This window comes from Mya arenaria, chromosome 3 (assembly GCF_026914265.1).
Source record: "Mya arenaria isolate MELC-2E11 chromosome 3, ASM2691426v1".
In the NCBI taxonomy this organism is placed as follows: Eukaryota; Metazoa; Mollusca; class Bivalvia; order Myida; family Myidae; genus Mya; species Mya arenaria.
Genome location: NC_069124.1, coordinates 5,719,585 through 5,744,714, shown reverse-complemented (window position 1 = coordinate 5,744,714; position 25,130 = coordinate 5,719,585). Strand labels below are relative to the sequence as shown.

The window sequence follows — 25,130 nt, the reverse complement described above, 5'->3', positions numbered from 1 at the left end:
AAGTGACAAGGTTATTATTTAGACACGTCAACTATTACTGAAACATTTGTAGCATGAGTAAGACGCCTCCTACTTTTAACGAAATATGTATACAATTACATTATAATAAAATACTAATCGTTTTTCAGACGCTATTAAGAGTCCTGTTGAAACGTTTGCCCAAATTGCAGTTTACTGTAAGACAATTAGCATTTCATGTAATATTATATGACATGAAGTAACATTTTAATGATTAAGAATGGGCGGATTGAGCGAAGCGAACGAGCCTTTTTTATTCATTAATCCGATACCTCAGGTCATCTTACTGCCTTAGAATATTACCTCATTGGCTGAAACATGTACATTGTCCACGAAATCTCTGACGCAGAGAGTGTGTATCGGATGAGTGATTTAGGCGGACTCTAGAATACGCGCGAAAGCTGAAATTCTTTGTGATTAAGTCTACTACTCAATGATTGCCTACCAAATGATTGCCAATTTCATTTGCTGTAAATATTATTCCATCTAATTAACCATATACATCGAAAAACGAGTCTGTGAAGTTATAAGTAAGATTAAAGTCTCTTACTCTGTCCGAGGCGCGGCTGTAGAAGTACGATTAAAGTCTCTTACTTTGTCCGAGGCGCGGCTGTAGAAGACAGCAAGGACAATATCAGGATAGCCACGACTTGAATGAGTAAAATATGATATTGGTGACAATATATACGTACCGATATTTCCGGACATTTCATTGATAGTTTTTAAACGTTTTAGGTGAAATATACTAGTATATATGACACTTATTCGATAATCATTTTACAATATAATGTATGAGAAAGTAGAATGTTATTTAACAGAAAAGACAACTGTCTGACATAGCTCACCTAAATCTCGCCTAAGTCAGCTTTAAGATTTATATATATGGATTCATAAAGTTAAAGAAATATTTCATCATTAAAAGCTAGTTCTGTACGATTGTAAAACTATTTGTAAAAATGATTTAAAGTGATTTGTGCATTTAAACTTGACTTAAATATTCGTAGCAAGTGTTTTGAAGTGGCCTTCTCGGTTTTTAAGATTCTTCTCTTCTAAGATGATTTTTATTGAAGGATTTTAAAAAGAAAACATCAAAACAAGTGGTACGTTAGAAATGTCAATGTGCACACTTGTGAAATGTTTTGTTGTGTTACGTCAACGTATACAGTTTTAGTGTCATTTCTTAATTCGACCATTGATATTCACATTTTAACGTAATTTATCGTCTGAAATATATTTTAACATTGTTTGAAATATTTTGTAAGGGACACTGCGGTAGACATCGGGAGAAACATTATGTATTTGAATACCTAAGTTCAAATATCAAAGTTATTGGCAGAAATCGGCATACAATTGCCTGTAACAGTCGCGCAGTGTCGTGCGATTTACTAATGCTAGGTTTACATCTGGCCACGATCTCCCCGATTAGCCAGAGGCTAAAAAATCGGGGAGCTCTACGATTAAATGGTCTACTCCACGTTCTGTTACGCTTCCTTACGAAATCAGCACGTTTTGTTGCGCTCTACTACGCTTTGCTACGATCGAGCCCACGATTTGCATCACGTTCTGTTACGCTTTGTTGCGATCAACACGATTGGCTTCCACGCTCCACCACGTTCCGTTACGTCCTGTTAAGATCTCCCACGACAAAGCCGCTCTGTTGCGATCTCCTGCGATTTGACCTACGATTTGAGACAAATGACCACGTTTTACGTCACGATTTGATATTTAAACAAGAAATAATTCACTTTAGGCTTATTATTCGCAACAATGAACCAGCTGGGTATAGACGATCCTGAATTGGCTGTTTTGATTTACGCATATATTGTTGAACGAAAGAAAAGGTCACAGCATACACGTGATATAAATATCGGATTAGAAGTCAGAAGAAGAAATAGAAAGCCTAGGTCATGCTGGGTTAAGCCATGGTTAAGTGTTGAAAGTAGGCTTCAAAATGGACATTACACACAACTATTAAACGCCGAACTCCTGTGTCGGGATGTCGAAGCATCTTCAATTTCTTCCGGTTGTGGAGGTGGGGGAGGGGGTGGTGGCGGATGAACATCAACCACAACAGTTCTTGAAGTTTTGGAACCTTTTCGTTTCGCTGGCATGATTAAACTGATAGAGTACCAGTAGATAAAGCTGTTATGTATATGCAGCTTGCGTGGAAATCGTGGCTATCGTGAGGAAACGTGTTGGAGCGTGTCAAAGCGTATCAGAACGTGAACGACAATCGGTGATACCGTAGGAGAGCGTGACGCAACGTGGAGCAATAAATGATAGAAAAGCGTATATCGTAACAGATCGTGGTAGATCGTAGCAGAGCATGGAGCTATCGTGAGACGTCGCAGCGAAGCGGGATGAAAAAATGTGTCCACGCTGGTCCCGATCTGTTGCGATTGTACTCCACGTTCTGTTACGCTTCGTTACGTTCCGTTACGTTTTGTTACGAAGGCCACGCTCTGTCACGATTAGAAAATGAATCGCGGTAATCGTGGTGAAATTTAAGTTTGATTTAAAATCTGTCCCGATGCCCACGATGTCCCCGATTCAACCACGTTCCGTTACGCTCCCCCACGATCACCCCGATTCGACTCCACGCTCTTTTACGTTCGCCACGATGCTCTGGAATCGGGGACATCGTGGTAATCGTGGCCTAATGTAAACCTAGCATAAGAACACTCGCACAGAGTCATACTCGTAGAACACTCGCGCAGTGTCGTACGATATACATAGAGCACTCGCGCAGTGTCGTACGATATACATAGAACACTCGCGCAGTGTCGTGCGATATACATAGAACACTCGCGCAGAGTCGTACGATATACATAGAACACTCGCGCAGTGTCGTACGATATACATAGAACACTCGCGCAGTGTCGTACGATATACATAGAACACTCGCGCAGTGTCGTGCGATATACATAGAACACTCGCGCAGTGTCGTGCGATATACATAGAACACTCGCGCAGTGTCGTGCGATAAACATAGAACACTCGCGCAGTGTCGTGCGATATACATAGAACACTCGCGCAGTGTCGTGCGATATACATAGAACACTCGCGCAGTGTCGTACGATATACATAGAACACTCGCGCAGTGTCGTGCGATATACATAGAACACTCGCGCAATGTCGTGCTTCTCAACGATTTGAGGCGGGCTAATAACTCGCCACGACTTGTAGCTTACTCGAAACTGAAGATTTGATGTTGTTTTACTTATCAGTTCGGCAAATGAAAACTTTCAATTAAACCGACACATCCTGTTTAATTACATGGATGTATTTTGTGCATAACTCATTCCGACTGCATATACAATTTTCTACTGTGTTGTTATTGTCAACAGTCGCCCATTCTTCGTCCATATTGTAATTAAGTTTCATTTTTTTTCGCAAGAATCTCTAAACCATCCGTTAAATTTACGTTCACCTGTGGTTTAATCGTCGTATTAATACGACTCATTGTGACATACATTGTCAACAAATTTATTTTAACATTTCTTCGAGTTATCTTAAAGTATTGTTCCTTTAAGATCACCTTAAGGAACCCGACCCACAAATAACTTCTTCTCTGATAGCTCCATTAACCTTAAAGGCGCACAAAAAGTTGGTGCATATCTTAGCGATATTTTGGCGCTTTTTAATGAGGAACTTGTGGCCACGTAGCCATTAATTAAAAAAAAACATTTATAAAGGCTTATATTTTATTTGTATACAAATGATATGTTGTTTTTGTTTTGTTTTATCATTAAAATCAAATGAGTTCAACCTCATCATACATAGAAATTAAAGTCAAATGAGTTCAACCTCATCATACATTGAAACTAAAGTCAAATGAGTTCAACCTCATTATACATTGAAACTAAAGTCAAATTAGTTCAACCTCATCATACATTGAAATTAAAGTCAAATTAGTTCAACCTCATCATACATTGAAATTAAAGTCAAATTAGTTCAACCTCATCATACATTGAAACTAAAGTCAAATTAGTTCAACCTCATCATACATTGAAATTAAGGTCAAATGAGTTCAACCTCATTATACATTGAAACTAAAGTCAAATGAGTTCAACCTCATCATACATTGAAATTAAAGTCAAATGAGTTCAACCTCATTTTACATTGAAACTAAAGTCAAATGAGTTCAACCTCATTTTACATTGAAACTAAAGTCAAATGAGTTCAGCCTCATTATACATTGAAACTAAAGTCAAATGAGTTCAACCTCATTATACATTGAAACTAAAGTCAAATGAGTTCAACCTCATTATACATTGAAACTAAAGTCAAATGAGTTCAACCTCATTATACATTGAAACTAAAGTCAAATGAGTTCAACCTCATTATACATTGAAATTAAAGTCAAATGAGTTCAACCTCATAATACATTGAAACTAAAGTCAAATGAGTTCAACCTCATAATACATTGAAATTAAAGTCAAATGAGTTCAACCTCATTATATATTGAAATTAAAGTCAAATGAGTTCAACCTCATCATACATTGAAATTAAAGTCAAATGAGTTCAACCTCATTATACATTGAAACTAAAGTCAAATGTGTTCAACCTCATTATACATTGAAATTATAGTCAAATGAGTTCAACCTCATTATACATTGAAATTAAAATCAAATGATTTCAACCTCATTATACATTGAAATTAAAGTCAAATGATTTCAACCTCATTTTATATTGAAACTAAAGTCAAATGAGTTCAACCTCATCATACATTGAAACTAAAGTCAAATGAGTTCAACCTCATTTTACATTAGTCAAATGAGTTCAACCTCATAATACATTGAAATTAAAGTCAAATGAGTTCAACCTCATTTTACATTGAAACTAAAGTCAAATGGGTTCAACCTCATCATACATTAAAATTAAAGTCAAATGAGTTCAACCTCATTTTACATTGAAACTAAAGTCAAATGAGTTCAACCTCATTATACATTGAAACTAAAGTCAAATGAGTTCAACCTCATCATACATTGAAACTAAAGTCAAATGAGTTCAACCTCATCATACATTGAAACTAAAGTCAAATGAGTTCAACCTCATCATACATTGAAACTAAAGTCAAATGAGTTCAACCTCATTATACATTGAAACTAAAGTCAAATGAGTTCAACTTCATTATACATTGAAACTAAAGTCAAATGAGTTCAACCTCATCATACATTGAAACTTAAAGTCAAATGAGTTCAACCTCATCATACATTGAAACTAAAGTCAAATGAGTTCAACCTCATTTTACATTGAAACTAAAGTCAAATGAGTTCAACCTCATTATACATTGAAACTAAAGTCAAATGAGTTCAACCTCATTATACATTGAAATTAAAGTCAAATGAGTTCAACCTCATCATACATTGAAACTAAAGTCAAATGAATTCAACCTCATCATACATTGAAACTAAAGTCAAATGAGTTCAACCTCATTTTACATTGAAATTAAAGTCAAATGAGTTCAACCTCATTATACATTGAAATTAAAGTCAAATGAGTTCAACCTCATAATACATTGAAACTAAAGTCAAATGAGTTCAACCTCATTTTACATTGAAACTAAAGTCAAATGAGTTCAACCTCATCATACATTAAAATTAAAGTCAAATGAGTTCAACCTCATTTTACATTGAAACTAAAGTCAAATGAGTTCAACCTCATTATACATTGAAACTAAAGTCAAATGAGTTCAACCTCATTATACATTGAAATTAAACTCAAATGAGTTCAACCTCATCATACATTGAAACTAAAGTCAAATGAGTTCAACCTCATCATACATTGAAATTAAAGTCAAATGAGTTCAACCTCATCATACATTGAAACTAAAGTCAAATGAGTTCAACCTCATCATACATTGAAACTAAAGTCAAATGAGTTCAACCTCATCATACATTGAAACTAAAGTCAAATGAGTTCAACCTCATTATACATTGAAACTAAAGTCAAATGAGTTCAACCTCATTATACATTGAAACTAAAGTCAAATGAGTTCAACCTCATTATACATTGAAACTTAAAGTCAAATGAGTTCAGCCTCATTATACATTGAAACTAAAGTCAAATGAGTTCAACCTCATTATACATTGAAACTAAAGTCAAATGAGTTCAACCTCATTATACATTGAAACTAAAGTCAAATGAGTTCAACCTCATTATACATTGAAACTTAAAGTCAAATGAGTTCAACCTCATCATACATTGAAACTTAAAGTCAAATGAGTTCAACCTCATCATACATTGAAACTAAAGTCAAATGAGTTCAACCTCATCATACATTGAAACTAAAGTCAAATGAGTTCAACCTCATTATACATTGAAACTAAAGTCAAATGAATTCAACCTCATTATACATTGAAACTAAAGTCAAATGAATTCAACACTGAAACTAAAGTCAAATGAGTTCAACCTCATTATACATTGAAATTAAAGTCAAATGAGTTCAACCTCATCATACATTGAAACTAAAGTCAAATGAGTTCAACCTCATCATACATTGAAATTAAAGTCAAATGAGTTCAACCTCATTTTACATTGAAACTAAAGTCAAATGAGTTCAACCTCATTATACATTGAAATTAAAGTCAAATGAGTTCAACCTCATAATACATTGAAATTAAAGTCAAATGAGTTCAACCTCATTTTACATTGAAATTAAAGTCAAATGAGTTCAACCTCATCATACATTAAAATTAAAGTAAAATGAGTTCAACCTCATTTTACATTGAAACTTAAGTCAAATGAGTTCAACCTCATTATACATTGAAACTAAAGTCAAATGAGTTCAACCTCATTATACATTGAAATTAAAGTCATATGAGTTCAACCTCATCATACATTGAAACTAAAGTCAAATAAGTTCAACCTCATCATACATTGAAACTAAAGTCAAATGAGTTCAACCTCATCATACATTGAAACTAAAGTCAAATGAGTTCAACCTCATCATACATTGAAACTAAAGTCAAATGAGTTCAACCTCATCATACATTGAAACTAAAGTCAAATGAGTTCAACCTCATCATACATTGAAACTAAAGTCAAATGAGTTCAACCTCATCATACATTGAAACTTAAAGTCAAATGAGTTCAACCTCATCATACATTGAAACTAAAGTCAAATGAGTTCAACCTCATTATACATTGAAACTAAAGTCAAATGAGTTCAACCTCATTATACATTGAAACTAAAGTCAAATGAGTTCAACCTCATTTTACATTGAAACTAAAGTCAAATGAGTTCAACCTCATTTTACATTGAAACTAAAGTCAAATGAGTTCAACCTCATTTTACATTGAAACTAAAGTCAAATGAGTTCAACCTCATCATACATTGAAACTAAAGTCAAATGAGTTCAACCTCATTATACATTGAAACTAAAGTCAAATGAGTTCAACCTCATTATACATTGAAACTAAAGTCAAATGAGTTCAACCTCATTATACATTGAAACTAAAGTCAAATGAGTTCAACCTCATTATACATTGAAACTAAAGTCAAATGAGTTCAACCTCATTATACATTGAAACTAAAGTCAAATGAGTTCAACCTCATAATACATTGAAACTAAAGTCAAATGAGTTCAACCTCATCATACATTGAAACTAAAGTCAAATGAGTTCAACCTCATTATACATTGAAACTAAAGTCAAATGAGTTCAACCTCATTATACATTGAAATTATAGTCAAATGAGTTCAACCTCATTTTACATTGAAATTAAAGTCAAATGAGTTGAAATTAAAGTCAAATGAGTTCAACCTCATTATACATTGAAATTAAAGTCAAATGAGTTCAACCTCATCACACATTGAAACTAAAGTCAAATGAGTTCAACCTCATCATACATTGAAACTAAAGTCAAATGAGTTCAACCTCATCATACATTGAAATTAAAATCAAATGAGTTCAACCTCATTATACATTGAAACTAAAGTCAAATGAGTTCAACCTCATCATACATTGAAACTAAAGTCAAATGAGTTCAACCTCATCATACATTGAAACTAAAGTCAAATGAGTTCAACCTCATCATACATTGAAACTAAAGTCAAATGAGTTCAACCTCATTATACATTGAAACTAAAGTCAAATGAGTTCAACCTCATAATACATTGAAACTAAAGTCAAATGAGTTCAACCTCATCATACATTGAAACTAAAGTCAAATGAGTTCAACCTCATCATACATTGAAACTAAAGTCAAATGAGTTCAACCTCATCATACATTGAAACTAAAGTCAAATGAGTTCAACCTCATCATACATTGAAACTAAAGTCAAATGAGTTCAACCTCATCATACATTGAAACTAAAGTCAAATGAGTTCAACCTCATCATACATTGAAACTAAAGTCAAATGAGTTCAACCTCATCATACATTGAAACTAAAGTCAAATGAGTTCAACCTCATCATACATTGAAATTTCAAAGTCAAATGAGTTCAACCTCATCATACATTGAAATTAAAAAGAAATATTTTGCATCAACCTATATTTTGCGCAAAATAAGATTAACTATTTAATCATCATTTTTAGCTTCATCAGCAGAAAGTCAAAAAAAAAATGAGAATGCTATGTTTTTATCATATCCACGGAAGTTTTAAAGAGTATATACTTTTAAATATTACTCAAGTAATTCCCCCTTCATCAGATATACAAGGAAGCGCTTAGAACTGTTGATAGTTTTAAGGAAGTTACAAGAGCATCTCGAATGGAATAAAACACTAAGCATATTCTCCGTTTATTCTTCAAAGATGTTGAGGTTTTATCAAGTCTTGTTTCTGTGTGCTATTATTCCAATTATAATTGCCACTCATTTTCGTGGCGCAATATTTACATGGGAACCTGATGGTACGCAGAATGGGGTAAGTGTTTTTTTATTTATATTTATTAATTATTGCAAATTATCTTGAAAGTTTATAAAAATATATTCCTTTAAGAATTATTACTATAAAATTATCACCACCCTTGCTTGTCAAGACGGTTAAAATTCATAATAGAACAAAATTAACAGTATTGTGATAATTACTGAGGAGGATGTAATCCATTTCCCATCCGTACTGAAAAATCCACATCTTGTTGCCGCATAATGCAAACAGCATTATATTGAGGGCAAATTACACCAACTCGGAAGTGCCTACTCAATGTTACATGTGTTGTTGTTTTTAAACACATGCAAGCGAATCAAAGCATGGTTATACCATATCAGTACGGTGGCATAGATGCTCACTTAAACGACTAAGTAACTCTTTTAATCGTCTTACGTTTCTCGCTAAAACAACTTCAATCAGAATTTAGTTATAATTTCATCTCTTGCCTCACCCATGTTTACAATGTCGTTAATTCGAGTTATAATTTTACTAACTTCTTATTGGCCAATAACGAGATACGTTAGTAGTTTAAACGATATACTTAGTCGTTTTAACGAGACACTAAGTCGTTTAACGAGACACTAAGTCGTTTTAACGAGTTACTAAGTCATTTTAACGAGATACGTAAGTCGTTTTAACAAGAAAAAAGGTAACAACTATGTCAACTTTGAGCCACCGTATACTAGACCATTGACTACAACTTCACCGAATACATAGTTGCTACGTTCAACCAATTATTTCTCTTATAAAGTGACGTAACGCTTTTTTTCTAAATTAGTTAAATGCCTAATACACAAAGTGAGTTTTATCCCATATATGATGTTGGAGATGTGAAACACTAAAACATTTCGCATGGAAATAAGTCAACTTACCATATAACATATAAGAAAATTATTTAGTGGTTTATCACCTTGAACCAATTTCAGTCTTCGAGCCAAATACTGCAAATGTTCTGCAAAGTATTTACAGACTATCCCCGTTCGGACCAAATTAATCCCTCTTTAACTCCTTGAGCCAAGTACCAAAAGGAGGAAGCAACCTCATTAAGATACCAAATATGATACAGATAAGCATATGTGTGACAAGAAACAATAGCTCAATACCGCGAAAAATCTATCCCTATCACCTGGTAAGCAAACCATGGATACGCACATAACATTAGGAATATTTTTGTTATATTTCACAATTAAATGACTAACAAATGAGGGCATACAATATTTTTGTAGGTGCTTATACACTTTCGAATATCATGGAGAAGATCATATAGTGACCATTACTTTTGTAACGCTTCAACGATAACTTCGAGAGCGCTGATTGGCCAAGATAAACTTTCATGTATGAAAGGCTGTAAAGGGACAGTCGGCTCTCTCATGTTCCAATGTACCGACTACGACGCCACGGAAGATTGGACCACTGGCAGATATACAGTACAATACAACGCCAGTTCACCTTCCTTTTCTTTTGGGTACGTTCGCATAAAAGGCCTTTAAGGGTTAAGCCCCTTCTTATGAACGACCTATTGTAGTACGATCACTTCTTAGAATCAATATTTCTATGTTGTTATAAAATCTATTTCGAAAGTATTAAATGGGTTGTTTTTTTTTGTCAGTTAAAACAGATTATTTGAACTTGCAAGCAAAACGTCTAATTTGTAACACTGCCAAATAGTTCAAAACGGCTCAGATGCCTACATGGTCGGTGTCGAGATGGGTGAAGTTTATCCCGCAAGCGAGAAAGCGTATCTTTGCGAGCTCTGGCGACATCCACCATGTATTCGATTTATCCTGTTTTTTTGTCATATTAAATAGTTTTTAATCTTTTGTTCCACATGTATACATAGAGGATAATTGCTTGTTTCAGTTTGAAATATGCAATATATTTCACCGACTGAGCACCAAAAGTAATAATTCACGATTGTCTTTGCCACGAGTGAAATATTTACCCTTGGTGTTCACAAGGTGGTATATATTGCAATCTTACACTTTTTCATTTTTAATTTATATTTAATAGGAAAACCGCACACAATTTAAACCACATGACTTCATACCGGAAACGGAATTAAACGACTTCATTGCGTTTTCATTCCGGCATTGTATGCGTTTTTGTTACCGGTTTTACAATTGAAAGGGTAAAATCTGAGAAATCAGTGAAATTATACAGGATGAAACTCACTGTTTCAAACGGTTTATATATGAAACTATAAAAATGTGCATGATATCTTGCTGAGAGCACAAAAGTCGACTTTAATTTTAGTTAATTAATGGGGTCACTGTCTTAAAATTTCAAAAGAGTTTATTTCTAAAGTTGTCATCAAATATCAGTGAATATTACATTTTTTAAACTCCAGCTTACACCTTAGCTTTCTATTTATTTAAATTATAAGAATTACTTAAAGCTGTATTTATCATGAGATTAAAGCTATTATGATACAAGTATTGTTAATAAGATTTTATTAATGCTGAGCAACTCCTGCAATATTATCTCTTTTGCCTTTGTTTTGACGGGAAAAAAACTCCAAAAGTTAAATGTTATCGTATTTATTTATTGTAATATGTCATTTAAAATACTTCGCTGGTTCTCATTTGTTAAATCTTTATAACCAAATAAAATTCGGGCATCTTGAAGTTTCATTTCATGTAAAACAAATATCATTAGAACTATTTCTACTAAATCTAAAGAAACAGTTCCTTTTTCTGTGTACAGATATTCTAGCTGTTGTTGGATCAGCACTCTAGACCGCGGAGCCAATGGAGCCTGGTCACTCAAAGTTACAGTCGACACTACTCGAAGAGCGGACACCGGCAGAATAAATCGGTCCCCGACAGTGGAGATGGTACCGGTTCTTGTACTTCTTGAGGGCTGCAATTACATTATCAATTTTCCAGGTAAAAATTATGTTACTTCCCATTAAAGATACGTTTAAAATGGTTATACTTGATATCGACGTTAATTGAGATATTCCGATAATTATTTTATTTGTCCACATCATTTAACATTATTTTACAGCTAATAAGAATATACATGTATACATGTACATTGTGTATTCTTAAGTGTGAAAACAACAGTTCCAGTTTTAGTTAAAGCGTTCATCAACAACGCAGTTGTGTAAGTAATATCCATACTCGTCATTTCTTCTCCAGTTGGTGACGTGGACGGAGATGTTGTTCGATGTCGATGGGCAGATGGCTCTGAAGAATGTAATGATATTTGTGGTCAATTTCCTGGTGCTGATTTGAATGAGGTACATTTCTATTAAAACAATCCAAAAAAATAATATTAATCCCCCCAAGTTTAACCAAGTTCGCAACTGTAGAGTGTGTCGATTATCTTATTTCTCTAACGTGTAATTCATGTTGAATATAGTTGATAATCCTGCCTTTATCTACGAGTATATGTGCTACTGAATGTAAGTGTGTACTTTGTGAAAACCAGTAAATTAATAAAACTTAGTCGGTATTAATTGACATACCATTGATAATATACACAATGAATGCCAAGCGGATCCAGGGGGACGCACCAGGCGCACGCCTCTATTGAAATCGTCCAAGTTAACTTTTTATTTTAATAAAGCAGAAAAAGGGAATTAAAATACGCCCCAAATCCACCATTTTGGACTAGAATTCGTTAACATTTTCTTTGGGGATTACCCTAAACCCCATGCCAAAACTTTAAACCAAATACATTTCGATTTTGAGTAAGGGGCGCAAATCAAAAGGTAATGCACCTACGTTACGCCCCCTCTAACGTCTAATCCTACACCGCTCCTGCAGTGTATTTCGTTCTGTGTATAATCTCTTCTTTTCTTATAGAAAACTTGCACAATGTCATACAAGGCAACTCAGCGTGGTATTTTCGCGGTAGCTCTCCAAATTGAAGACTTTGCTAGCACGGAATCGACAGTTCCTTTTAGTAGTATACCGCTTCAGTTTCTCGTCCGTGTAGAATCATGCAAGGGTTGCACGTGCGAAAGAGAGCCCGAATTTGTTGACCCTACACCTAAACCTAACGCCTGTTTTTCGCTTGATGTTGGTGACATGTTTAATGTCACACTGAAAGCTAGGAGTAAATGGAGGTAGATATCGACCTTCCTTTGTAGTTTTGGTTATTGTTACCTTATAATTTACAATCTTCGAAACAAGAAATCATGTTAAAACATACACATAAAGAAAACTTCATGAAAAGCAACATATCGTTCTTTTTTTCATTTGACCAGGCTTCGTGGTTTGACAACAATTTCTCCTATTGGCATGGAGAAATCTTATGAGCTTCACAGTTCGGATTCTGACTGGCACTACCTGGCTATACAGTTGACCTGGGTTCCTGAGCAGTCAGACACTGGAAAGGATCACAACTTCTGTTTCTACGCAACTGACAGTCATTTGGGGTAACGCATATTAAAACTTTAACAATAACATAGTTTGAACATAATATCGTGTGTTTATTATAACACGGTAAGTTTATCCGAAAAAGTATTTGTTTTCCGGTGCATTAAGTCTGTTTTAAATCGATTGTTTATACGAATGTTCTCGATCAAACAAAGACTGCTTTGTCTATACGTTTGGCATAGTTTCTGATGAATCGCTTATACATGATGTAAATTACATCTGCATAGTTATGCCTACTGCAGTTGTAAAACTAAATCTTACTTTTACAGATTAAGCACAATGGTCCAATGCATCAGGATACCTGTGTCAGGTATATTTATTCATCAATACGTTTGTCCCTTTTATACTTTCCAGTTCCGGTTGTTTCTATTTGTAAAATTGTATATTATGTTTGATACTGTTTCATGTTCTAGTGAAGGAGCCTGCTCCTCTGAGAGTCGAAAGGATCGGGTTGTCAAACACATGGGTCATTGTGATTGACCAAACAGTACGTGTCGATACTTTTGAGTACATTTACAATCCAATATTTTTTCTCAATAGTGTTTTCTGCGCATGCGTAATACTACTTTAAGGTTTTAAGCTTTTTAAGAACTGGTCGCATTTGTTTGTGTGTTAATGTGTGAAAGCTTACAACTCCATTTAAACACACAATGTTGTTCTCCTGTCTACATACAGCACATGAAACAAGTACCAATCCATATATTTACATTTAAAAATTATAATAATGAAAATGTAGAAACACTATCTTTAACATTAAATGTTATTATAGAAGTTATCGCCGACATGTATCGCCTGAAAAGTGTTCACCGTTTACCATTAAAAATGACGTCGTGCTAATCCAATTAGAGCGCAACAATGACAATAACGTTCTATTCATTTCAGATATTCATAACAATAATTGTATTTAGTTTCAGCGACCGACGAACTCTGCCCTTATATTTGTTTATGATACAGAATCAAACGAGGCCTTAGTCAGTGTAGACGTTGCAACATCTTCTGATGTGTTGTATGATCCAATAAATCGGAGAATTACAGTGACGTTTCTATACACATTCGATATCGACACCAAATATCACGTGTCTATTCCTTCAGGTACAGTACTCATTTAATTGACAACTGAAGCCAACACATTTCACTATAACAATTAAGTCTAATTTTTGCACGAACATGCACATATCAATTTGTATATCTGTTTATAACGTTATTAGTACCAAATATATGTATGTTTTGACATATCATTTTACTTTTCACAGGTCTTGTGAAAGGATATGTCAGTTGCGGTGCCGTTTCTAAAGCAATCAATGACTCTGCGTTTTGGCCCATTGAACTAGGTATGGTAGCATAAACATATCTTGTTGGAATGCTGTCCAAACTTCAAGCTATTGCGACCTGCTTTTTGGTCCTCCCGAAACAACATAGTATTTGTATATTGTTTTCCATACAACATGATAAATCATAAAAACCGTGAATACTCTTCACAGTTTTACAGTTCCCTGTTTAAACCTTCAACCAAACGAAAACATAAAAAAACGAAGTTACGTTTTCCTTCAGATTGCGGGGAGATTATTGTTCCCAATGGGAAAGTGACGCCACCAAACGCAACCGCATATCCGTCCACTGTCACGTACGCCTGCGATCCTGGCTACTATCTTGTTGGTGATATTAGCAGAACGTGTCAACCAAACAGGTCTTGGACTGGCGAAAATTCAACATGTGAACCAAAAGGTATGTTACCAACTGAATGGTGGTGCTATTATTCGTCAGTAGTAAGATACGCAATCTAAATTCCGTGTCTCAGCTTGAACGGAATTTATACGAGATTAAACAAAGTGTCACGGGTATTCTAACATTGCAATAAAAACCTTGCTGAGAATATTAAGTGTTATGTTTAGTTTTTGCTTTTACCAAATAAATTAATGGAAACTTTGTGGACAAAAAACAGTAACACCTTTAAAGCTGCACTCTCACAGATTGAATGTTTTCACGGGATCACAAGCCAAACAGCTCCTCAACTAAGTCCTGAACATTTAATAACACTTCCAGCTGGCATCAGTTTGTATAACTAAGTATATGTTGCGCGTTTATCAAAGTGACATCAAAAGGTTCATAGTCAAGTTATGTGGTATTTAAGGCTCGTCTCCATAGTATTCAATTTATTGTTAAGTATGTTGCACAAAAATAAACTTTTAATAATTATGAATCTAAATGAATCCAAGAAAAAATAATTTTAGATTGTGGATTTCCACCAGACGTCTTGAATGGTAATATTGTCGCGCCTAAAACAACGTACAGCGAGTATGCAACATATGAATGTTTGAGAAGGTATCATATTATCGGCAACAACAGAAGGGTTTGTGAAGAAACTGGACTTTGGAGCCAGAATATTCCAGTCTGTGAACTAATAGGTATTAAACCATTTGTTTGTAAAACTATGTGTATGAAAGTATTGATACTTTGAAAAAATGCAAACAATTATTTCAAACCCAATATGAAAATTAGAATCCATGCACTAGTTTATTCAGATGCATCAATACATATTTGACTTAAACATAGTCTTGGTAAATGTACCCAGCTTCAATGATTTCAATGATTTAACTTTACTCAAGCGTTTATTCACGTTATTCTGACAGATTGCGGCACCATAGATGCCCCTGACAATGGCTACGTTACGTTCAGTCAGACGTATGTTGATGACACAGCTACATTCAATTGTTCTCATGAATATCAGTTGGTTGGAAGTTCTATCTCTGTTTGTCAGAACGATGGGACTTGGTCAAACCTCCAAACATCATGTCAACAGTCTGGTACGTCATATTTATATGTTTTATCATTTTAAGGTGAAAAAAGCATGATAATTTTAGCAGTTATTTTACAATGAAAAGGCACACAATATACGTGGTCTGTTCATGATGTGCGTTGACCTTTTGCATTAATACTCTATTTAGTGGACTTCAAACAAAATAATTGTATCACGATAGTTGTCAAGTTTCATCGTTAAGATGTGCATTAGGTATGTCCTTCCGTCATTTTACTGGTTTATCACTTAGGTATAAGGAGACAAAATATGGAAGAAAAACGATTATCTACGTATGTCTCGTAACATATTGGTGTAAGTTCACTCTTTATATCATATGGCGGGTGCCTCTCTAGCGTGCCATGGCTTCTCGTATTTTCTATCTTACAAAAATCGGTGCAATTTTAGCATTTTGCTTAGTTAAGGTGATAAAATGTCGAATTTTATCCTGTCCAAATATTATTTGAAAACATCAATTTAAAAGTTATTTAAAAAGTCTCCTTGATCATCCCTCGTATAAAACAGCAATACATACACATATATTTTCAATATTCGAGTTGAACTTAGATTAGATGTTCTTAACATTTTTCGTTAACTTTTGGTAAATCTAATTGACTTATTTGCTTCTCATGACAACTATCTTGAACGAAAGAATATTTAACCGACGACTCCTTCGTAATTTATAGCTTAACGTTTTATGATTCTTGTGGTCTAGTATAATGAGGGCCAACTTATGAACGAGTAACAATGATATATTTTTCGAATCCTTTATTCTTGGTTGTTAAGACAAATCATTGAAACAAATATGTTGGTTAAATGGTTTCACTATAAGCAAGTAAACTTTTTATTTCGTGTTTTGATACTCATCTTGTATTTAACTGAATGTCTTCATCCTCCGACAATTTGTCATACGCTCTTCAAATGAGAACAACTAATACATTTTAGTGTGCGAGGTCATCCATCCTCCAGAAAATGGGAAACTGAGTGTCTCCTCAGCTCGTTATAAGGCGACGGCTATTGTTTCTTGCAATGTTGGATACGAACTTGTTGGTGTATCGGAATTAATTTGCCAAGAAAATGATGAATGGAGCGCAGACTTTCCGTCGTGTGAGCCTAAAGGTAAGAGCAATATTTTTTTACTTTGCAATAACACGATTTAATAACAAAACTTCCCTTACGGCAGGTAATAATAATGTGGATACATTTGTAGTTTGTCAATAGAACGATGCATACAATTTAACTTTCCATTAATTGTTGTTGTAAAGTTACATATAGCCATCTCTGAGACAACTTTAATGACACCATCAAGAGCGTTTAAAATTCAACGAGCATATGCTTGTTAAAACGATATTAAGATTCAACTGGCGTTAGGATAAATATATTTATCGCTGTCATTGTAAATAATATGTATCATCTAGAATTATTTACTCTCATTACATACATTTTACAAAATATACGTTCGAATAAAAGCGTTCGGTATAATAAAATAAATACTAATCTTTTTGAGGGTAATAGCGTAACATCGGAACGCCTCAGGGAACGTTGTTTTTCTCGGGGTTGCGAGTTTACTCTATTACCATCGTTGAGATGCAGTATTCATATACTGAAGCACTACGTATGTATGGACTAAAGAAAGAAGTAAACCTTTTTTTTTTTATACAGATATATCATCCGAAAGTTAAAGATGCACTCTTGCTTTCAAATAATATTTACCCCAATAATACAATTGTTTAATTCACCAAAAACAGATGAATAAATGTGATACATAATGGTCCTTATGAAGGATACTGAGTTTAATTTGAAAGAAACGTGCAGAAAACACGGCATTTCTACTTGATGAGACGATAGTAGATTAGAGAAAATATTTTAGCATTCACCATTCATTTAAAAAAAATGCGTTTTCAGCTATCAAATACACGATTACAATCTTCTTATAAGTAATTAATATTTAAAATAAATGCATTATTTACTAAGTAGTTAAAGATTTACTACTCAAATTTATGTTTGTTTTGCATGTGTATGTATTGATTTTTAATAAGAGTGTCACTTTAACGATGAAAACGTTATCATTTTCCAAACGTCATTGGTTTGAAAAAAACAGATGACCCTATAGAATGTGTTAGTTTTAAAAATGAAATAAAGGAATTCTAAGCTGCATTGCCTATTTTTTAACTTTTAGAATTGAAACAAAGTCACTGCTTGAAAATACTGTTTTCAGATTGCCGTCTTCCCTCGAACATAACGAATGGTGTAGTTATCTGCAATAGTACGACATACCTATCTGAATGCTCGTATGCCTGCTACCCGGGTCACTCTCTGGTAGGGGAGCCGGTGATTTTCTGTACAGAGGAAGGAAATTGGAGTGACCACAGCACACTATGTGAGCTTACAGGTACACGTAATATGTTACACCAATTTAATGCAACAAAAACATGAATAAATACATAAATATGTTTATAATATATATGTAGTGACAAGTTCCCCTGGTTCATAGTTACAAACACAATGAGTGTTGATACGGGCTTGAATCAGCGCGTGCAGGCCGGAAAGCAAATTGTACATGTTTTGGGCGGGTTTTAACCTAGTTTAAGCCTTCTATAAGTGAACCCCCCCCCAAAAAAAAAAAATAATAAATAAATAAATTAAAAAAAAAGAAAAAAAAAAGATCTTAATCGTATTGCTTAATTGGCTTATCAGATCTCCAATCTGAGTATCCTGCTGTGCAGTTTTCAATGTTTTATTATAAAAATGGTCCCTAAATGGCCCTGAGCCAATAAACGAATACACAGGAAATTGGCCTCTTCTGTGACACCAGTGCAATTAGCAGAAGATGCACAGCAGGGGATTATCATTCCAAACATTCCTTAAACTAGGCCTTTAACCAATGAAAATCAATGCCCGAGAAACACCCAAGGTACATGTACCTTTTTAGATCGGCACTTCCATATATGGATATGCATTCAAAATAATTTTACATTTGATAGGAAAGTATATTTCATTACTCTGCAATAAAGTATGTAGCAAACTGCTTTTTTGTCTTTTAAGGAGGTATTTCACCCGACAAATTCACAAAGTATAGCTTAAACTAAATATTTATGGAATGAAATTTAAATATATTAATCCGCATTTCACGCTACAATGAACTTAATTTTAAGTGAACATTGGACGCCATTTTGTTTATATGGAACTGGGACCAATAACAAATCTTACTCCCAGTCTGGAAGCAGAGCAAATAAGTCTGATTAACCTTGTACAGGTGAGTTAAACTGAGATGCATGTTTTTCGTTTTTATTGAATAATACATACTTAAAACACTTTCACTAGAAACTTTATGTTTTATCGATCTTCGCGTTCCAACCGAGATTTTGATAGCAAGGTACGGGTTTTCCCCTATTTACGGAGATTTCATACGAGTAACCACTCCAATTTCCATTCCAGGTGCATTCATAACATTCGCCGATGGTGGGCTGGAAAGAATTACCCATTCGGAACTCCTCGGCCATTTTTATCGAAAACAACCTCGGATGTATGCCGTAACATCAGTAGAAGTAGTTCGTAAAATTTTGAATTATATTATTAATTAAATGTAGTGTTTGAGCTTGTATCTGTAGATCTAAGTTTAAATGGATTGCCAATGAAGTGTATTATTGCAAACATAATTAAGATTCCCAAGAGTTAAGTAATTAAGTTTAACTGCTAAATTGAAATTAATACGCGATCGACTTGCAGCGTAGTTAAAGTGTACCGATTTCTGACATTGCAAACTGTCCATATACACCCGAGGTCGATGAAAAATGGCCGAGGAGCTTCGAATGAAGAATTACCAAGAATGGTAAGATGACAGTGGTAAGATATTGAAAAGCTACGAATTCTCCGACATCCGTTTTCCCACACGCTTCTGACTCAAAGTAAACATTGGCATTTTAACTTAATATTCACAGACTTAAGAATACACATTAATATATTAATTTAATAGATTGATCATTTGATGTTTGATATCATTAGTTAAAGCGGTTAACTATCGATTTATGTACGTCTGTTTCGGAATATAAGCTGCTAAAATTTAATACTTGATCATCAGCAGTTGAAGTAATTGTTAATGTAATATCTTTTAAAAAAAGAAGAGACTCTAAGCACGTGTGGTTTTTATACACCAACATACTTCTTTGTAGTTAATTTGTGGAGATTAATCTTTGGACTTGTTGATAACTCTTTGCAAAATATCCCAAGGTTTTATATTTCATAAACTTGATTTTCAAAATCTTTGTATTCCTGAATTTCACTTTAATATCAAATGTATTAAAACATAATTATAGGGTTGTGTATAGTTCAAGTGATTGTTAACAGGCATTTTGCATACTCACACAGAAGTGGTTGATAGTTGTATCATGTGTAAAACATTGCTTTTATATTACTTGCAGATTCTTATGTGCCAAAAGGCAAACGGTCAAGCAATCTGAAACCGAATCTGCAGCACTCTTCAAGCCTCGGGTTATGTTGCATTAGCCTAAAAATGAACTGAAACATTTTTGAAACTCTGTTTTGTCAAAAATGATACTTAAATATGCTCAAGAACCACAGTTGTTGATCAAAATCCAGCTGTTTAAACGGAAAAAAATGCCTGTTTTCTGATTTAATTATCCAGGATTCTCAATAACTTTAGGATAGACTGTTTCAAATAATGAAAAACTCGTCCATCTACTACTTATTCTACATAGAATTCATTTTTTTTTCCAAATTTGAACCGGCCACTTTGCCATTTGAACCTTTTAATTTTGGCTGGCAAGACAACTTTTTTTGGTGAACACTGTCAGGACATAAAAAAAATTGAATAAGAGATGAAACCAGTGCTTTTTTGCACAGAACTTAATGCATCCAGATAAATCTATTTAAAGCATATAGAAAGTTTAGTTAGAATACAACTTACATTTACAGTCAATGAAAATGTAGATAGGCAATCATTAAGTTCTAGGCTTAATCATTAAGAATTTCAACTTTCAAGGGTGTTTAAAGATGATATAAATTTAACTTATTTTCTGTTTGTAACATATTCTTCTTATGCATGTGTGTACTTTATCGAATGCAGAGATGCTCCATTTTATTTTAGTTGAAATGAGTAGGATAACTAAATGTTTGATATATAGTGTATAGATACAATATTTTATTAGAGGTATTTGTGTATATATTTAATAAATTGTCAATTGCAGCAAAACTGCTTGTTTTAATAATTGGGTGAAAGACTTCCAAGTTGCATTAATATAGAGAGAGATGGTTTATTTTGAATACATGTTCAATAAGCCACATGGCCCGTGAGAAAAACAAAATACACGATTTAACATTTACAAATGACATAGCAAGTGGAGCACGTAAGGCTTGTTTAAATTTTACTATAGATTTTACAGCTAACGAAGGACATGGTAAGAGACAACGTAATACTTAAAGGTGCAAGTCGACATCAAATACGGAGAAGGTGTTCATATACCTATACTACTACATACAGTGTCAACAAAGTGCAACATAGAAATCTGAGAAAAGTGAAATTTTTACACATTGTACATTTACACATTTCAAAAACAAAGTATCGATCTTCAATACATACAAATCAAAGGACAAATTTACCAATACATAAAATGAAATGTAAGGCAACATATTACAACAGTAAAAACAACAAGAAGAAAAAAATGGAAAAAAGAAGGTTGTTTATATTTGTAAACTTTTTCTAAATTTAAAAGCCTTATCTACGTATGTGCATAACTTTCTGAGTTTAGTAATATTAGTACTTTCGAAGAGTTGTTTAAGTTTATACATACTTGGATTGGACCAATAATATTTTGCAATGTATCTTTTACGGAGTTCAGTATATAAATTACATTCTATCACAAAGTGATATTCGTCTTCCAATTTATTGCATGTAATACACTTTCTGTCTTGACGTGGAATACAGTTTGGACGATGCCATCGACCTGTTTCAATAGACAAATTATGAGATGAAAGAAGTAACCTAGACATTGCTATGGTTAAACTATTACATACGTTACATTTTAAATAATACTGAAAGCCAAAGGAAACAATGGATTTAAAGAAAGTGCTGCGCGGTGAATTTTCAATTCTCGCGTTCCAGTTTTGTACATTTGTATCACACAAACGTTGTTTAAAAATTCTTACAAAAACATTTGCATCACCAACACCCTGAGCTACCCAAACTTCATAAAATCCTAATGATGACAATAAATGTTGAAGTAATGTTACCCACGACACCTTATTTGGAAGCAAATCAGCATCAGTTTTTAAAACTTCGTAGACAATTTTACAATACTTCAGGTCGTCACTAGTTAGAATCTTTAGCCAGTACTTAACAATTCTAATATATCTATTGTATGCTAAATCAAATCGACCGAGTACACCGTAAACAAAATCATTCTGTGAACAGCGTTTTACCTGAAGAATGCGTTTGCAATACTGTGTATGGATACGTTCGATAGTATTTGCCTTATGAAAACCCCAAACCTCGCTAGAGTAATTCAAAATAGGTACAATCAGCTTGTCAAAAAGGTCGAGTCGGTGTTTCACGCCCACGTTAGGAAAATTGCATAAATATTTATTAAGTTTAAAAATAGCTTTTTGTGCTTTGCCAGCTAGAGTTGCTTCTGTTTTACTAAAAGAACCACCCGAGGAAAAGACAACACCTAAATAAGAAAGATATATGACAAACGTTTCCTTTTCACTCCGAGTATGTTTCACTTTACTTAATGACTATTAGTCATTTAGTAAATTTTAACAGTATAGTGTCCGGCAATAATACTTCACGCCCGTAGAGGCACCGCCTTAATTCATATTATAAGATCGTTCAAGTGACTTTTTTATCATTTGGATTTTAAACAGTGTTTGTTTGTTCAAAAGCCTTTGAAAGATACCTCTAGATAGAAATAGGTTAATCACTAAATCGTTGATTTATTACAGACCCAGTGAAATGGGCGGCCTACAAAAAAGTGATGCAAATCGTGGATGCGGTCAAAAACTTTGCCTCAAGGGTATGTAAAGTTGTCCTTGTCCAACTTACCAGATTACAATGGTATTTTGATTGTGCCCTAGAATCTGTCGTTTATTTTCAGGTAATAGACAGTACCACATAACGGACATATGCATCACAGAAAGGGCACCTGTTGAGAGAAAACCATGTGACAAATCTACTCAACCTTCTCATGCTTTATACGAAATAAACATTGAAACAACATGGACAAGCCCAGTAACAACGTTTCTTACGAATAAACCATTGAAAATACATGGAAAGGCCCTGTGGCCAACTATTTCACCATTCTTTAGAGGCGTTTGCTTAAATGCTTAACACAAAAACCTGTGTTGTCCCATTTGTATGTAGATTTAATGTATTTGTTTGGACTAAGAGTCTTATTCTAGACAGTTTGTTAAGAATTACATCTAGTGTACAACATTCAAGAAAAAAAAACAAGCTAAAAAACTAAATCGTGCCATCTAAATATGTCTGGCAAGCGATCGAACAATGTGTTCTGTCTTTTGTAACGTGCCTGAGTAAATTAAATTTTGACTCCGAAATTTTTTGACCCCAAAGGTCATTTTTCGACATTGAAAATTGACCCTGACAACATTTCAACATCAAAACAGTCGTTGAAAACTGATCAGGGTTATTTTAATTAAGTAGTGCGGTCGTTATTTCACGGTAAATAAAATTCGACAGAGATCGACTGTCCGTAGACGAAAACACGAACGTGTATCCTGAAGAAAACACTGTTTAACATCCCTATTGGAAAACAGTTGAATACCGGAGAGATGCCGTATAAATATTCTCTTGGTTAAGTGGTTCAAACTGGTTGGACTGTTCGATATCTAATATTTCCCAATATTTGTGTTTTCTCGTATTGACAAAGACGTAGTTGAACCTTACTTCTTATAATAGCTATAATTAATACAATCAATTAAATGGTCAATCCATTCTTGCAATACTGTCATAACAACCGTATTTAATTGAAAGAAACTAACAATATGTTTTCAAATATAGCACCGTTGTCCCACTATGTAGAACAAAATATTCTAAAAGCCTATGCCTTTGTATGTGTGCAGCAATCAGTAGCTTTAATGATTATCGCTCGGCCAAGTTTGCTTTCACCATTGCCTATACCTATTATTTAACCAAAATTAAGATCATTTTGTTGTATAAATAAAATTGAAAAATGACAATTTTTATGTTCATGTCAACCTTTTATTTTCGAGCTATGCAGAACTCAGTAGTTTTAATGGATATCGCCAGGCCCAGTTTGCTACACTTTGACAATTGCCTATGTTACGTTGGCCAACATTAAGATAATATTGTTGCATAAATAATAATGAAAAGGGACATTATTGCGTTCATGTTTACCTTTTATCGTGTAAATGTGCAGGATGTTTGACTTCTTTGACAATTGTAGCTTGTTGTATATAATGGCATATATATAAAATATCTTAAACATTGATAGAGTTGTTCTTCTATAATTAGTACAAACCTACTGTAATGATTTAATGGCCATTAGTGTTGAGCATTTACTCCAGACAATTAATTGTGAGATAGTTCCTGCAGCCACTACCTGAGTTATGGACATTTTAAATCATGAGCGCAAAACCCGACTTCAGTATAGTTTCAATCCATTCGGAGCTTCTCGGCCATTTTATCGAAAACAACCTCGGATGTATTTGGACGGTTTACATACTCAAAAAGTGGTACGTTTTAGTCCGCCGCAAGTATATCGCGTAGTAATTTTATTTAGCAGTTAAACTTTGTGACCTAACTCTTGGGATTCTTAATTATGTTTGCAATAATACAATTCAATGGCAATCAATTTACACTTAGATCAATCAATACAACTCTAAAACACTACATTTAATTAATGATATAATTCAAAATTTTACGAACTAATTCAACTGATGTACCTGCATACATCCGAGGTTGTTTTTTAAAAAAATGGCCGCGGAGCTCCGAATGAGTTTCAATCACGAGGGTTGGGTGTAGTAATTGTTTTCTATTACGGTGTTAAGCTTGCTGTACA

The 25,130-nt window shown here is 33.9% G+C and overlaps 1 protein-coding gene across 6 annotated transcripts; it reads left to right on the top strand.

Moving 5' to 3' along the window:
• Positions 1–8,765: 8,765 nt before the first annotated feature.
• Positions 8,766–24,558, top strand: LOC128227619 (uncharacterized). 6 transcript variants are annotated; one of them, XR_008259841.1, is made up of 18 exons: positions 8,766–8,889; positions 10,122–10,360; positions 11,599–11,780; positions 12,036–12,136; positions 12,705–12,967; positions 13,109–13,279; positions 13,550–13,590; positions 13,694–13,767; positions 14,189–14,372; positions 14,534–14,611; positions 14,832–15,005; positions 15,512–15,685; positions 15,911–16,084; positions 17,020–17,193; positions 18,293–18,466; positions 19,230–19,330; positions 19,513–19,920; positions 20,496–21,299. XR_008259841.1 is itself a non-coding variant. In XM_052938329.1 (17 exons), exons 1-17 carry the CDS (start codon positions 8,779–8,781, stop codon positions 23,205–23,207), a joined length of 2,394 nt encoding a protein of 797 aa, XP_052794289.1. In that variant the 5' UTR covers positions 8,766–8,778; the 3' UTR covers positions 23,208–24,558. The 6 variants fall into 6 exon arrangements, 4 of the variants coding, with proteins under 4 accessions (XP_052794289.1, XP_052794288.1, XP_052794287.1 ...); XR_008259840.1 differs by having other exon boundaries at positions 19,513–19,982; XM_052938329.1 differs by lacking the exons at positions 19,230–19,330; positions 19,513–19,920; positions 20,496–21,299 and adding exons at positions 23,035–23,105; positions 23,187–24,558 and having other exon boundaries at positions 18,293–18,454.
• The last annotated feature ends 572 nt before the right edge of the window (positions 24,559–25,130 follow it).